The following is a 15,116-nucleotide window of genomic DNA, read 5'->3' as shown; positions in this document are numbered from 1 at the left end:
TTATAGAGCATGTGGCTAACAACCTATGGACAAGAGGAACATTAACCCAGCTTGGTGGCAGCCAGGACACTTTCTCTGTAGCAGGCACCCGAGAGCTGCCGAACAACCCACAAATAAGCATTAGCACTTCAGAGAGATGCTGCAATCTCCCAGCAAGGCAGATGCAGAGAGCAGGGTGTTGTGGCAGGTCCCTCCGCATCCCAACACTCATATTGCTCAAGAGCCCTGTTACAAGAAGCAGGCCACCACGCCCAGCTGCTGAATCTACAGTACATGGTGGCTATCAGGTCCAACTGCTCATGGTTTCTTCTCTTTGCTTTGCTGATCCTGCCTTGGGGCAGGAGACAGGGCACAGACAGCCTTCCCAGGTACTGTATCTGGTGCTCTCAGCTGCAGAGGAGGGAATGATTCAGCCCAGCCAGCCTTAGGCAGCAGTGGGAACACTCCCACCATGCTCCTCCCAGGGAGGTACAGGCAGACTTCTCCCGGCTCAGACAGCAGCAGCAGCCCTCTGCTTCTCTCTGATGGGAGAAGCCAGTGCTGTTGAGCTTCAAGAACTGACTGTCAGAGTAGTTTCTCATCTCCATTTAGATTAGATACAGCTATGCAGGATCACCGATTAGAGACAGCTGGAGAGAATCCAAGCAAGAGAGCATTTCTTCATTACCTCCATACAAGACTAGTAATTGCCCCATAAAGCAACTGCTCTTGGCTTGGCTAGAGAGGAGTCCCTGTACAGAAAGTGTGGTTGTGCTGTTGAACTCCTTGACACAGGAGGCTGTGAAACCCAGGCTTTTGGGCTCAAAGAGACTGGACTAGAGACTTCTACTGAGGCTTACTAAGGGAAAAAAACCACGTCCATTTCAAGAAGCCCTGAGCTACAAGATAAGAAAGTGTCAGATGGGCTTACCCAAACCTTAGTCTGCCTTCACCATCTGCTTTTAGCTGTGGCCTAGGCAGGACACTGCACCAGCACAGCAACTCTCAAGTTATCTTCTTGCAAGAAGCCTGGCACAGCAGGACCCCTACCAAGCACAGACACAGGGCAGCAACATCCTCCACTACAGCAGAGGGTCCTGCCCTGAGTGTTGGTGTTTAATATAGCAGCCCTCAGCCACCACCACTGCACTTCTCTTCCTAAACAGTCCCAGGACAGCCTTAGCCACCCCCAACGCCAAGGACAGAACAGGGATGCTGAACCAGTCTCCACAAGGAGAGACCTTCATCCCCTGTTCCAGGTCTGCCCCAGCCCCACAGCAGCACCAGATGGGCACCTAGCTCAGTCATGTATTGAATACCACCAGCAATGCCTTCAAAATATCTTCACACAGAAGGATAAACAGGTCTGAAGGCATTTCAGCAGAGTAGCCCTCCCTAGGTCAGGAAGAGGGGGACACCAACATTTGCAAAGCCAACCCAGCACTGGACATGCCCAAGCACAAGCTCTGCGCCTTTAGGAACCCCTTGTCCAGGGCTCACACGCTCCCCCATACCCCACAACCAGTTTTACACCCACGGAAGCACACAGCCAGGGGCAAAACATCTCACTGGGAAAAAAAAAGCCATCGCCAGCCTCACCCTCCTGCAGAGCCAGGCAGGACCAGCCCTGACTATCAGAGAGCAGACCCACAGCTACTCACCATTGCTCCAAACCTCCAGGACCCCTTACCACACTTAGAACCACCTCCCTGAGAGCACACCCTATCTGCCTCCCTCTTGGGCTTTTTATAGAAGGTAGAGCTGGGCTCTCTGCTAGAGGGGTCCCGCCTGTCCCCTCCTTGTGCAGCCACCTGCTGGCAAAGGGTTCAGGTGTTTCTGCTCCAGGAGGGATAGCCATGTGGGGTAATCAAGGTTCTTTGAAGGATTTGCACCTGCAAACCCATAGAGTTTGGAGTTTCTTTGGCTTTTAAATATTCATTCAGAATTGCTTTCCCTACGATGTCTAAGAGCACTTTCTGTGAAATCAGAAAAGGAGCTTTGAATGGTTATTTTTGGGGGGTGGGGGAGCATGTGGAATTATTTATTTATATATTTAAAGAATTATGCTAATTTTTAAAACTTTCATTGCCATCCTCAGGGCTGGAAATGTGTTTTCTGTGTTCCATTGCCCTTTTCCAAATGCAAACAGCACGTCTGTTGAATCTCTTGGGGATGGACAGGAGTTGCAGAATGGGGCTCCTGCCCTGGGGTGATGTCATGGGGCTGGGATTGGTTCTCCAGCACTGGTGCCCCATGAGGAAGCCGGGCTCTCCCAGCTCCAGGGCAGTGTTGGCCCATCGAACGCAATCCAGCTACCCTGGCTGTGCCTGAACTTTGCAGCATCCCCCTTTCCTGGCCCCAGGCCGTTGACAGTGCAGAGAGTGGAGCTCTCCCCAGCCTGTCCCATGGAGATGGGCCTCACTGCCAGAGGGGAATGTAGGACCTGTGTGGTCCTGGAACACTGGTGGAGATGGGACTTTTCTGTTCCTCAGTGTCCCTTCTCTAAGATAGGGATAAGAGCTGTTAGGTGGCAAAAATTCATCAGAGATGCTGAGGCTGTTCTGTGATGTGGGGCTGATGGATGTCTGGGGGGACTTGGGACAGACAAGGAGAGAGGTGACAGTATATGGCATAGTGCCAGGACTGAGGGGCACCAATGTGACCACCACTTTGCAAATGGACAATGGTTTTATTCTCCGTGCAGCATATAAAAAAGCAAAACCTCACGGACATGGGATGTCTCAGAGGCCAGAAACACAAGTTGTAAAATCTGATTTAGACTTAAGACATGGGGATGGGCTTTATGGGACCTACTAAGTCTCATGGTCTGGTGCCCTGGATATGGGTGGTTTACCCTCTGCCCTACCACCTCTCTTGGGTTCAGTGGGAAAGTTGGGGTCTTCTAAGAAGAGGAACAGAAAATGGGACTGCCCCAGGGCACAACTCACAGAAAATGGTCAGGAAGGCAACAGTCCAGAGTCACAGCAAAAGCACGTGAGAGGGACATAGAGCAGAGCAAATCACCCATCCAGCAGCCAGTGGGTCTGCGGCTGAAACTGGGGGCAGTTTCTTATCCTTCTTCAAATAATTGGGTTGCTTTTGCATCTTTATGTGCTCCTATTCATATCACAAATCGTGTTGACAGAGTTCCATGCAGAGCTCCTGGGTGGCCGGGGCTAGCCCTGTTCCTGGAAGAGTTGGTTACAGCTGGCCCAGCTCAGAGCAGGACCGGACATCCCAGGAGCGGGACAAAACATTCCAAGAATGGGACAGGACATCCCAGAAGCAGGCTTTGATGCCACCAGGGATGGCTCCCTCTAGGTGTATCTGCAGCCTGAAGTGCATCTCACCACCCTGCTTAGGGCTCATCTCCTGATATAACTCTGCCATGTTCCCTTGCTCTCTGTCCCGAGGTGCATGGGCAAACTCTGCCTGTGGTTGCTGCTGGAAATCATCTTGTTTTTTTTAGCCAAGACCCCATGGATGTGAGTGTGGATACCTCCTTGCACAGTGGGAGTGCATTTTTGGCCAGATGCTTGATGCCCATTGAGTTACACTGCCTGAATCCCTTCCTCAGCCAGATGGGCATGGGACCTCCTTGATCCCAGGATGAGGTTCAGGATCTGCTGTCCTTGGGGGCTGTCTAAATCACTGCAGCATCTCTGGTTTGCTCTGGTGTGGGTGAAAGAAGCCTCTGAGCATTATCATGTGGAGGAGGAGAAGGAGGACGAGGGCATTCCTGGAGGTCTGGGAAGAGCTGGCTGCCTGGGGTAAGGATTATGAAGAGACTGGAGGGGACCTGGCAATGGAGGCAGGCAGGTATGTTGTGAGTGTGCAGCAACTGTGCACCCATGCCCGAGCAAACCTCTCTTTTTGAGTGCAATACCAAGACTTCCTGCATGAAACGGCAGGAAAGACCAAATCCTCACCTGGCTTTTACAAAACTGCACATATCACCCCAATCAACAATGATGTCTTTTCCAAGCACAGCAGCCTTGGCTCTACATGTTCCCAGGCACAGATGGGTGCTGATGGAGATTTCAGTGCTCCTATTTCTATCCAGCTTCCTCAGGAAATCTGGCTCCTCCAACATCTGCATGTGTTTCAGCCCCTCCAAGCAACCCCTGGTCTCGCTTGGCAGAGGTTGAGAAGGAGGATTAATTTTGGGAGGGTTCGTCCAAGCCAGTGCCGGGTGTGTGTGAGACTCCCTGGCGGGGATGCAGCTGGGGATGGAGGATCTCTGCTTTCCCCATCACTCACTATCAGCTGGTATCTGCTGTCCCTGTCTCAGCTTTGCACGTGCAAGCACAGCCTGGTGCCAGCAAACACCTTGGCTCATCTGCTTCCGTGGTGTCACTTCAATGTTAATTGCCTTCATTAAAGGGGATCAGAAGCTCACTGAGCTCACTCAGCGTGAGCCCCAGGCATGTGATGTTTTGATTTCCAGGCACCAGTGGGGCTGAGATATTCCCATTGTCTAACCTGGTGCTGGAAAAGGACCTCAAAACCAGGGATGGTGCAGATCCCCATGGCAGCTGGTGGGGGACAAAAGCCTGTTCCCAGCCTGGACCAGTGCTTTACTGGAGCTCACCGGGGAGCACAGGGGAAAGTCTTTTCAACTTTCTGCTCAGAGCAATGATTTCTCCCTCGGCTCTGAGCAAATCCCTGTTGCTCCTTGCTGCCCAAGGTTACTCTAGACATCTCTGCACCAGAAAAGGCTGAACTCTGACAACCTGGGGCACCTCTGGACGACCCCACAAAGGAACGAGAGTATGTCCAGCTGGGTGCCCAGACAGGTCTGACTTTGCTGTACCCTGCTTTGCCTGACCAGATGTGAGTGGGCGTGTGTGCCTCAGTTTCCCTGGGTGTAAAATGGGGACAATGCCTATGTCCTGCTGAACGAGAGCTCAACATACCAGTGGGGGATAGATGTGTAGGGTGTTGGGCTATAAAAATGTATAAAGCTATATACATAAAGTGTACTTAAAGGTCAATATAGTGCAAGGCTACAGCGGATTGCAACAAGGAAAGACCTCGCCTGTACACCCTTGGAGCTGAGGCAGGAGGAGGCCATTGCACAGAGATGCTGTGGGCATGTTGGTGGGTCGTCTGCTGGAGATGTGTGCTATGAGAGGAAGATGCTGAAGGGCCTGGTGTACTCCTTTTTTTTTGTTTTTGCTTTTGGGGGTTGGGTCCTGAGTCCCTGGTCTGTGGATCGTCTAGGATCCTTGACCACCTGAGCATGGGCTTGCTGGGGCTGAATTCAGCTGTGTTGCCTCCTCTGGGTGCTTGGTGGGGCGGCGAGGAGATGCCTCCACCTACATCTCCTCAGATGGAGCTGGTGAGTCCATCTGCCAACCCTTCAACTGGAGATCTATCCCCTCTTAATGTCCCCCCGGAGTGCTCTGGCCATGCCCTAGATGGAGCTGGTGGGAGCTGCTTTGTTGCTTTTGATAAACATCTTCTGGGAAAGAAAGGCCAAATTCTCTCCATCTCCCATGCCTGCTACATGCAGAGATGGAGGTCAGAAGATGAAGTTTCATCTTGGAGCGGGGCTGGGAGGTGAAGAGAATGGCAGATTTAGAGGAAGGGATAAATAGTCTAAGGTGAAGGGGTGGGAGCTTGGTGAGCTGGGCTTCAGCGGAAGGTGGAAAAGAACAGGGTGAATGTTTGTGTTGTTGAATGTTGAAGTCTGCGCATAGGGAGCTGAAGCTCTACCAACTGAAAAACCGGTACAGAGGTCTACCAGGAAAGGCAGAGTGGTGGGAAAGGTGGGCAGGGATAGACTGGGCAACATGGACAGACCCCATGAGGTGGATCTGGAGCAGCCAGGGAGGCACCTGCAGCTCTTGGGGTCCAGACTCACCTGAGGCCGTGGGGTGGCCCTGACCAGTGCCAAGTGATGACTTGGGAACACTTGTGAAGGGCCATGTGGATTGGAAGGTTGATGCTGTCCCAGCTGCAACTGCTGAAGGTGCTGGTGGGGAAAGGAGTGGTTGTAAAACAACCTTAAAACCTAGAGAGTCCCCAGAAGGGGAAACTGGGAAATTCCTCTTGAGGTCCCCTGCCCATTCTTGCTTTTCCCTTTCCAATGCAGTAATGATTGTGTGTAGGGACAACTTGTGTATGGAGAATTTGGGAGGGAGTAGGGTCTGGATGGTGGTGGAGACAGGGCCGTGAAGTTGAGCTGGAGGGAGGTTTTGGAAACCCAGTGGGCCCAGACAGGCCTGATCGAGCACCCAGTGGAGGCGATGGGATAACAAAGCACTGGAAACTCAAGAGATTGTAGCTTTAATTAGAGACCTTCCTGAGGCAATGCGTCCCTTTGCCCTGCTGCAGACACAAGCCTCTTCCCCGCGCGTGGAAATGTCCAGGAGGAGGGATGGAGGAGATCGGGAAGGAGAGAAGGAGGAAGAAGAGGTATGAAAGTTAGGTAGCTCTATGGGTCAAAAATATACAACACTGATATCGTACACGGCCATCAGTCCTGTCTGGCCAGCAAGCTGGGGCCAGGTGGTGGCCCCTTGCAGCCAGCCCAGCTCTGAGTCCCCCCTGCCCTGTGGGGGGTCACTTCCGCCACCCGATTTGGGCCATGAGGTGAGCATTGGCGGCGGCCTTTGCCCGCAGGTTCTTGGCTTTGGCGATGTTGAAGAGAACGTTCATGATGTTGGTGGGGACGTCGAGGGAGAGGGTGACCTTGGTGCGGCGGTCGCTCTTGGCCCGGTTTTGGTACGTCTTCCCCTTTACCTGTGCCTGGGAGACATATTTGTAATGGCCTTCACCTGGGAACGTCCTTTTCCCCATCTCTTCATCCACCGCATCCTCCCCCACCTCCTCATCTGACACCTCCTCTGGCGATGGCAAGTCGAAACTGCGCTTGTCCAAGATGGTGTTTTCTTCTGGGCGGCTCTTCTGGGCTTCAGCAAGGGCCGCATTAAGGCAGCTGAAGATAGAGGCGGCGCTGTAGAGGTGGAGAGCTTGGCCAGTCTCGGCAGCACAGAGGAGGGCAAGGAGGAGCAGCAGCCTGGTGTGGGCCATTGTGGTGGCCTGCCCAATGGAGAGAGTGAGGGGAGGGCAGAGATGGGCATGAGCATCCTGCCGGGCCCAGGATAGAGCACCATTGTCTCCCCATCCTCCCACATCCCATAGACCTGGGTCCCTCTCCCAGATTCTGCACTCTTGGTTTCACCTCCCAGGTCTCCCCCATCCCCTCTAATGGTTAGGACAGGTGGGTGGGAATCAGTTGTCCTGGGGCCTCCTCCTCCAAGGTGCAATCCCCCAGCCCTTGGTTTTGGGGTGCTGGGTGGGAGGTGGAATGTCCAAAATGCTTTGCAAAGCTGCAGTCTCCATGAAGGAAAGGATTTGGCCATCCATTTGCTGAAGCACCAGTGCCTGCTGCAGGAGAGATGGTTTCTACTGTGGGTACCTCCTTGCCTGGAGGAATCTCATTGCAGCCTCCCTGCAGCCCTCTCTAGCTTGCTAACTCCTCCATGGAGTAACTGTGGGTACCACCAGGTGCTGTAAAGGTGGGTTTTCCTTTCAGCTCCTCTCTGGTCAGTCTGAAGCCACCAGAGATGTTTCTGTGCTCTTTGAAACCAGAACTTGCCCTTCCACCTGTTCACAAAACTCTTTCTGAAAAGGGCATGAAGAGTGGGGGACAGTCAGCCCCAGTGCTGGAGGTGTGATCTGCCACCAGTCCACTGTGATGGCCCCATGTCCCTTCTCCAGCCCTGACCCTGGGTGCTCCAGGGCTGCCTGTTACCCCATGGCTCCATGCCCAGGACCCCCCTCCACCCTGCGTTCAGGATGGGCTGCCCCATCTGATGGCCCATCTAGGGTGCAGTCCCCCTGTGGACAGCCCTGCCTGGGGACCTGGGGCCACCTCCAAAATAACATCATAGCAGCGTCACTCCCTGCTTGAAAGACAGTCATTTCTGGGCCTTGAGGGGGACTGAAAACCTTGGGATAACCCTCCTGCTCCACAAAACCTCCCCATCTCTGAGTCCTGTCTCTCCCAGTAGCGACCCATTGCCCTGTATACCCACCCGACCATTCAAAAAGACCACCGAAAAGGCCACAGGGGATCTCATGGTGAGGGTCTTTGCCCCTGTCGAGGTCAGAAAAGTGTCCCTGGGGCCAGCCCTGAGGGCACATGGCCCCTCCAAGCGCCTGGAGGTGTGCTGGCATTCCCGATCTTCAGACCCCACCTTGTGGCAAGGGCACCGCATGGCAAGCCCTGGCCAGGGGACAGTCCCCGGGGGTGCAGGGCCCTGCCTGGGGCTGGGGTTTCATCACTGATTTGGGGTCACGAACTGCTAATTTATTTCCCATGGGGACAGGAGTGTGGAGGTGTCAGGGAGGCTGGGGAAGCCCGTGGGAAGTTCTTTCAGAGCAGGATGGCTCCCTTGGGTCTCCATGGATGTCTGTGTCTTTGGGGATGGAGTATGTGCATCTTCTGGGTATGGAGGCTGTGCACCACTGCATAAGGGGCTGCTGGGTGGGGGAGATGTCCTCAGACCCATCAAAATCAAGTCAAATCACTTGCCCTAGGAGTTGTCACCCTGGACCTGCTCTTCTTCCCCCTGAGCCGTGGTCCCTGAAACTGCTGTCACTTTAACTGTCCATCACCGTCCTGTGGAGGGGGAGACTGGGACAGGTTTATCCCCTTAACCCTGCCCTTTGCAGTCCCTCAGAGGGGGAGAATGGGGCAGGTCGTACAGGCAGGATTTGAAGGACCTGTTTAATTTCCACTCCTTTGCCTCGCATGCCCCTGCACAAAACCCCACAGAGACACACACACACACACACCCCCCCCCAGGCAACAGCCACCCCCTTAACTCTGCCCTGTGTCCAGAAGAGAGACAGAGGACATGCAGCAGCCATGGCACGACCCAGGCAGCACGGGGGAGGAAACCTTTCCCCAGGCACACAGCCCCCATGCAAGAGCAATTCAGGGCCCAAACCTCTCCTTCCTTCAGCCCCAGTTCAGACATGTAAACACTGGGACTTAGTTTTTTGCTTGCAAAAGCTTAACAGGATGAAGATCTTTCTCCTACCCCAAAACCTCCCCCTTTGCAGCTGCGTTTCAGCCTCAGAAGGAACAGTCCCCCTCACAAAAAAAAAAAAAAAAAAAAGAAAATCCTGGCAGCCCCTGCTAGCAGGGTGGGTGGCATGAATTTAGAGGCTGCTAAATTTCTCACCCTTGTCTACAACCCCTGCTCTCCCTGGGACCCTGGTCCTGAGCTGCTGGGTGGAGAGGCAGAATATCTTCAAAAGGCCTTGCAGAGCCCTCAGGATCATGACCCTCCCCAAGAGCAGTGGGCCATACCTAACATTTTCACTGAGGTAATTTCATAGCAGCGAGTTGAGCACAGAGGAGGCTTCAGCCCAACAGTAGATGGGAGGACCCATCTACTGTCTATTCATGCTCCCAGCACCCTGGTTTTTTAGGCTAACTGCAGCTAACAATGAGCTCTGGGCTCTTTCCACCTCCCAATTATAGGAGGCAGCAACACATCTCCATCCTTCTAACCATCCCTGGCTGTACCTGCCAGTGCATCACTTTGGGAACATCTCCAGAATCACATCCCCATTAGGACAGAGGGCAGCTGTAGCTACAGGGTATGGAGGAGGTCTGGGGCAGAGGGAGACTGACTTCACTTTGAGACAGAACCCAGCATTAAAATGAGGAGTGGGTATACAACAAACAAATGTGGTGTATAACTCCATGCAGCATGGAGCCAGCCATTCTCCTACCCCACAGGCTTATGAACACTCCTTCTCTATATCTTATCAGAGGCTTTTCATGGCTTTTCCTCCTGAGCCACTCCATCACATTGGCCTGGCACACCTCCTCAGGGCAAACTCCAACCCCAGGTGCACAGGACTGAGCTCATGCTTGCACCAACCCCTGAGCAAGACCCCAGTCTACAGCTACAGCACTGCTCCACCAGCCAGTACTTGCTCGGGCAACAAACAGGCTTTACCAAAGATGGTGAGGTAAAGCCCCACCAGAAAAGTACTTTTTGCCCAGGTGCCACTCCCTGTAATGGCACTGGTCAAACTGGGGGTTCCCTGTTCTCCCAGACATGCTTCCTCCGAGCTGCTCTTGGTGGCAAGAAGAACAGCATCCAGCTCCAGACAGACAAGTCCCTGCAGGATATAAGACACTTGCCTCACAGCAATAATTATTGTTGATGATCCTTACAGATGACCTGCCCAGAGCACACTCTTATCAGCATTTGCTGTTCTCCCCAGGACAACATCCACACAGAAGGGACCACCCCACAGAATAAATCTTCATTAAGTCCAAAGAACTCAGAGAAAGAAAATCTTTATTCAAATAAAAAAAAAAAAAAGACAGTTGCATAGAAGTATACAGGTGCATTTCTAATTAAAAGGTGCTTTTACAGTAAAAGCTAGAGCAAGAGTTTGCCATTTTAGCCAAAGCAGGCAGCTTGCAACATTCCCCTGGATTAGAAATCCAGATCCTCTGCCTAGGCAGGATGCGTCCCCAACACTAAGTCAGGCACCTATTCAGCTTCACTCATCAATAAACAGCAGTGTGATAAAGCTCAAGACACCCATGCTACAGAAGTGCACTATGAGAGCATAAACTATGCAAGCAGAAAAGGTATAATACGTCAAACAGTAGCATTGCTGTTCAGGACAACCCTTTAGCACCTCCAGGCACTCAGAACCAATTTAGCCTTATGACAGAGGACTGACTTCATTAAGAACAGACTGCAGTTCATTAATACTCATCCTCATCAGCCTCATCTTCTCCATCTGCAGAGTCCCTGCCAACCTCCTCATAATCCTTCTCCAGGGCAGCCAGGTCCTCTCTGGCCTCTGAAAACTCCCCCTCCTCCATGCCCTCCCCCACATACCAGTGCACAAAGGCTCGCTTGGCATACATCAGGTCAAACTTGTGGTCCAGACGGGCCCATGCCTCCGCAATGGCCGTGGTGTTGCTCAGCATGCACACAGCCCGCTGCACCTTGGCCAGGTCTCCCCCAGGCACCACCGTGGGAGGCTGGTAGTTGATACCCACCTTGAAGCCTGTGGGGCACCAGTCCACAAACTGGATCGACCGGCGTGTTTTAATGGCTGCAATGGCTGCATTCACATCCTTGGGCACCACGTCACCTCGGTACAGCAGGCAGCATGCCATGTACTTGCCACGGCGTGGGTCACACTTCACCATCTGGTTGGAGAACTCAAAGCAAGCATTGGTGATCTCCGGCACAGACAGCTGCTCATGGTAGGCTTTCTCCGCAGAGATGATGGGTGCATAGGTTGTGAGCGGGAAGTGTATCCGTGGGTAGGGCACCAGGTTGGTCTGAAACTCAGTCAGGTCAACATTCAGAGCACCATTGAATCTCAAGGAGGCAGTGACTGACGAGACTATCTGCCCAATCAGCCTGTTGAGGTTGGTGTAGGTGGGACGCTCAATGTCCAGGTTGCGGTTGCAGATGTCATAGATGGCTTCGTTGTCCACCATGAAGGAGCAGTCCGAGTGCTCCAGGGTAGTGTGGGTGGTGAGGATAGAGTTGTAGGGCTCCACCACTGCTGTGGAGACCTGTGGGGCTGGGTACACAGAGAACTCCAGCTTGGACTTCTTGCTGTACTCCACAGAGAGCCGTTCCATGAGAAGGGAGGTGAACCCAGAGCCTGTGCCTCCCCCAAAGCTATGGGAGACCAGGAATCCTTGGAGGCCACTGCACTGCTCAGTCTGGAGCACCAGGGAAAGAACCAGAAGGACCGAGTTAATGGAGTTATTGTGGTGTCCTTGGATTTAAGCTAAAGTTCTGTGTTTAACCATCAAGATCAAGTCTTTGGGCGTTTGTGGGTTTTGGTTTTTTTTGGGTTTTTTTGGTTTTGGTTTTTTTTTTTTTTTTTTTTTTTTTTTTTTTACTGCTTACACACAACCCTCTCACTTCTAGAAGGTGGGATCTGTTAGACACAGCAAATTAAGCTGCTTTTACATTATCTTCTACTTTTGGAGGAAAGGAGGCCTGGCCTGAGGGAGTGACATATTAGGTCAGAGAGACTCACAATACTAACAGTCAAGAAGATTAGGAGAAGTCTGAAAGTCACTACAAGTTTCCACTTAAATCAAGTGTTATCACAGCACTTCTGAGGTCTGTGTGGGTGAAACCTTATGCTCCAGACACTATCACACTAGGGAAGAGAGGTCTAAGGGGAGCCACTATCCAGAAGCTGAGATGTGACATTGTTTGGGATAAGATTTTGGATCAGGATTGACACAGCAAACCCTACACACATTAGGGGAAAGCCCTCTTGCCTGGACAGTCAAGTCGCAGCTGCTTCTTTTCCTGCTTAAGCTGGGGGCATCTTGAGTCCCTGGTTTTCCCCTTAAGTCCCAAGCAGCAAGGCCTACACCCACAGGCATCCCATTGTGTTGCTCCAGGTCACAGTGGCATTTTCAAGCCAACCAAGATATGCTTGGTTTAGTCTCACCACTGCCTCCCTCTCTCCACTCCAGCCACCCAGCCCATTGCATCTCTTGACAGCCAGGGCAAAAGCAACCAGAGCGCTATGCAGACGACCCTCCACAAGGTTTTTACCATTTTACGAGCTCTGTCAACAACAGAGTCAATGATCTCCTTCCCAACGGTGTAGCGGCCCCGAGCATAGTTGTTGGCAGCATCTTCTTTGCCACTGATGAGCTGCTCTGGGTGGAAGAGCGTGCGGTAGATCCCAGTCCTGATCTCATCTGGAGGGGATTGAGATCTCATGAGTGTCACTAGCATAAGATCTGCTGTCTACCAAGTTACTTGCACTAATTTAGATGCAGTTTTACATGGTGAGGCTGCTAGCTTCCAAGAGTTTAGGTGGCCAACACCACACTTCAGGTACAGAGAAGTTATTGCCCCCACCGCCAAGAGTTTTGGAGACCTTCCATGACTTACCAATGACAGTAGACTCTAGGTCAACAAATATTGCCCTGGGTACATACTTCCCTGATCCTGTCTCACTGAAGAAGGTCCCAAAGGAAGAGTCTGCTTGCCCTGGGAATTCACTGGGGAAGAATCCATCTGGCTCAATCCCGTGCTCCAGGCAATATAATTCCCAACAGGAATTGCCCATCTGGACACCAGCCTGGCCAATATGGATAGAAATACACTCCCTCTGCACAGGAATGGGAGAGAAGAGAAGAGAAAGTTAGGAGTGTACACTGAGGAATTAGACTAAAGCGGGCACTTCTGAATGTCTTTATAGAGCATGTGGCTAACAACCTATGGACAAGAGGAACATTAACCCAGCTTGGTGGCAGCCAGGACACTTTCTCTGTAGCAGGCACCCGAGAGCTGCCGAACAACCCACAAATAAGCATTAGCACTTCAGAGAGATGCTGCAATCTCCCAGCAAGGCAGATGCAGAGAGCAGGGTGTTGTGGCAGGTCCCTCCGCATCCCAACACTCATATTGCTCAAGAGCCCTGTTACAAGAAGCAGGCCACCACGCCCAGCTGCTGAATCTACAGTACATGGTGGCTATCAGGTCCAACTGCTCATGGTTTCTTCTCTTTGCTTTGCTGATCCTGCCTTGGGGCAGGAGACAGGGCACAGACAGCCTTCCCAGGTACTGTATCTGGTGCTCTCAGCTGCAGAGGAGGGAATGATTCAGCCCAGCCAGCCTTAGGCAGCAGTGGGAACACTCCCACCATGCTCCTCCCAGGGAGGTACAGGCAGACTTCTCCCGGCTCAGACAGCAGCAGCAGCCCTCTGCTTCTCTCTGATGGGAGAAGCCAGTGCTGTTGAGCTTCAAGAACTGACTGTCAGAGTAGTTTCTCATCTCCATTTAGATTAGATACAGCTATGCAGGATCACCGATTAGAGACAGCTGGAGAGAATCCAAGCAAGAGAGCATTTCTTCATTACCTCCATACAAGACTAGTAATTGCCCCATAAAGCAACTGCTCTTGGCTTGGCTAGAGAGGAGTCCCTGTACAGAAAGTGTGGTTGTGCTGTTGAACTCCTTGACACAGGAGGCTGTGAAACCCAGGCTTTTGGGCTCAAAGAGACTGGACTAGAGACTTCTACTGAGGCTTACTAAGGGAAAAAAACCACGTCCATTTCAAGAAGCCCTGAGCTACAAGATAAGAAAGTGTCAGATGGGCTTACCCAAACCTTAGTCTGCCTTCACCATCTGCTTTTAGCTGTGGCCTAGGCAGGACACTGCACCAGCACAGCAACTCTCAAGTTATCTTCTTGCAAGAAGCCTGGCACAGCAGGACCCCTACCAAGCACAGACACAGGGCAGCAACATCCTCCACTACAGCAGAGGGTCCTGCCCTGAGTGTTGGTGTTTAATATAGCAGCCCTCAGCCACCACCACTGCACTTCTCTTCCTAAACAGTCCCAGGACAGCCTTAGCCACCCCCAACGCCAAGGACAGAACAGGGATGCTGAACCAGTCTCCACAAGGAGAGACCTTCATCCCCTGTTCCAGGTCTGCCCCAGCCCCACAGCAGCACCAGATGGGCACCTAGCTCAGTCATGTATTGAATACCACCAGCAATGCCTTCAAAATATCTTCACACAGAAGGATAAACAGGTCTGAAGGCATTTCAGCAGAGTAGCCCTCCCTAGGTCAGGAAGAGGGGGACACCAACATTTGCAAAGCCAACCCAGCACTGGACATGCCCAAGCACAAGCTCTGCGCCTTTAGGAACCCCTTGTCCAGGGCTCACACGCTCCCCCATACCCCACAACCAGTTTTACACCCACGGAAGCACACAGCCAGGGGCAAAACATCTCACTGGGAAAAAAAAGCCATCGCCAGCCTCACCCTCCTGCAGAGCCAGGCAGGACCAGCCCTGACTATCAGAGAGCAGACCCACAGCTACTCACCATTGCTCCAAACCTCCAGGACCCCTTACCACACTTAGAACCACCTCCCTGAGAGCACACCCTATCTGCCTCCCTCTTGGGCTTTTTATAGAAGGTAGAGCTGGGCTCTCTGCTAGAGGGGTCCCGCCTGTCCCCTCCTTGTGCAGCCACCTGCTGGCAAAGGGTTCAGGTGTTTCTGCTCCAGGAGGGATAGCCATGTGGGGTAATCAAGGTTCTTTGAAGGATTTGCACCTGCAAACCCATAGAGTTTGGAGTTTCT

General features: G+C 52.5%; 2 protein-coding genes across 2 annotated transcripts; both read right to left on the bottom strand.

Moving 5' to 3' along the window:
- Window positions 1-6,546: 6,546 nt before the first annotated feature.
- On the bottom strand, window positions 6,547-7,017 carry LOC129783469 (urocortin-3-like). Its single transcript, XM_055793428.1, has one exon. It carries the CDS (start codon window positions 7,015-7,017, stop codon window positions 6,547-6,549), a length of 471 nt encoding a protein of 156 aa, XP_055649403.1.
- A 3,668-nt stretch (window positions 7,018-10,685) lies between these two features.
- Window positions 10,686-13,107, bottom strand: LOC129783503 (tubulin alpha-3 chain-like). Its single transcript, XM_055793459.1, has 3 exons — window positions 12,915-13,107; window positions 12,570-12,718; window positions 10,686-11,713 (listed from the first exon to the last, which is right to left on the bottom strand). Exons 1-3 carry the CDS (start codon window positions 13,090-13,092, stop codon window positions 10,733-10,735), a joined length of 1,308 nt encoding a protein of 435 aa, XP_055649434.1. The 5' UTR covers window positions 13,093-13,107; the 3' UTR covers window positions 10,686-10,732.
- Window positions 13,108-15,116: the final 2,009 nt, after the last annotated feature.

Source organism: Falco peregrinus, unplaced genomic scaffold, assembly GCF_023634155.1.
Source record: "Falco peregrinus isolate bFalPer1 unplaced genomic scaffold, bFalPer1.pri scaffold_42, whole genome shotgun sequence".
Classification (NCBI taxonomy): domain Eukaryota; kingdom Metazoa; phylum Chordata; class Aves; order Falconiformes; family Falconidae; genus Falco; species Falco peregrinus.
Note: the sequence above shows the minus strand (reverse complement) of the source record. Positions and strands in the feature narration are given on the sequence as shown.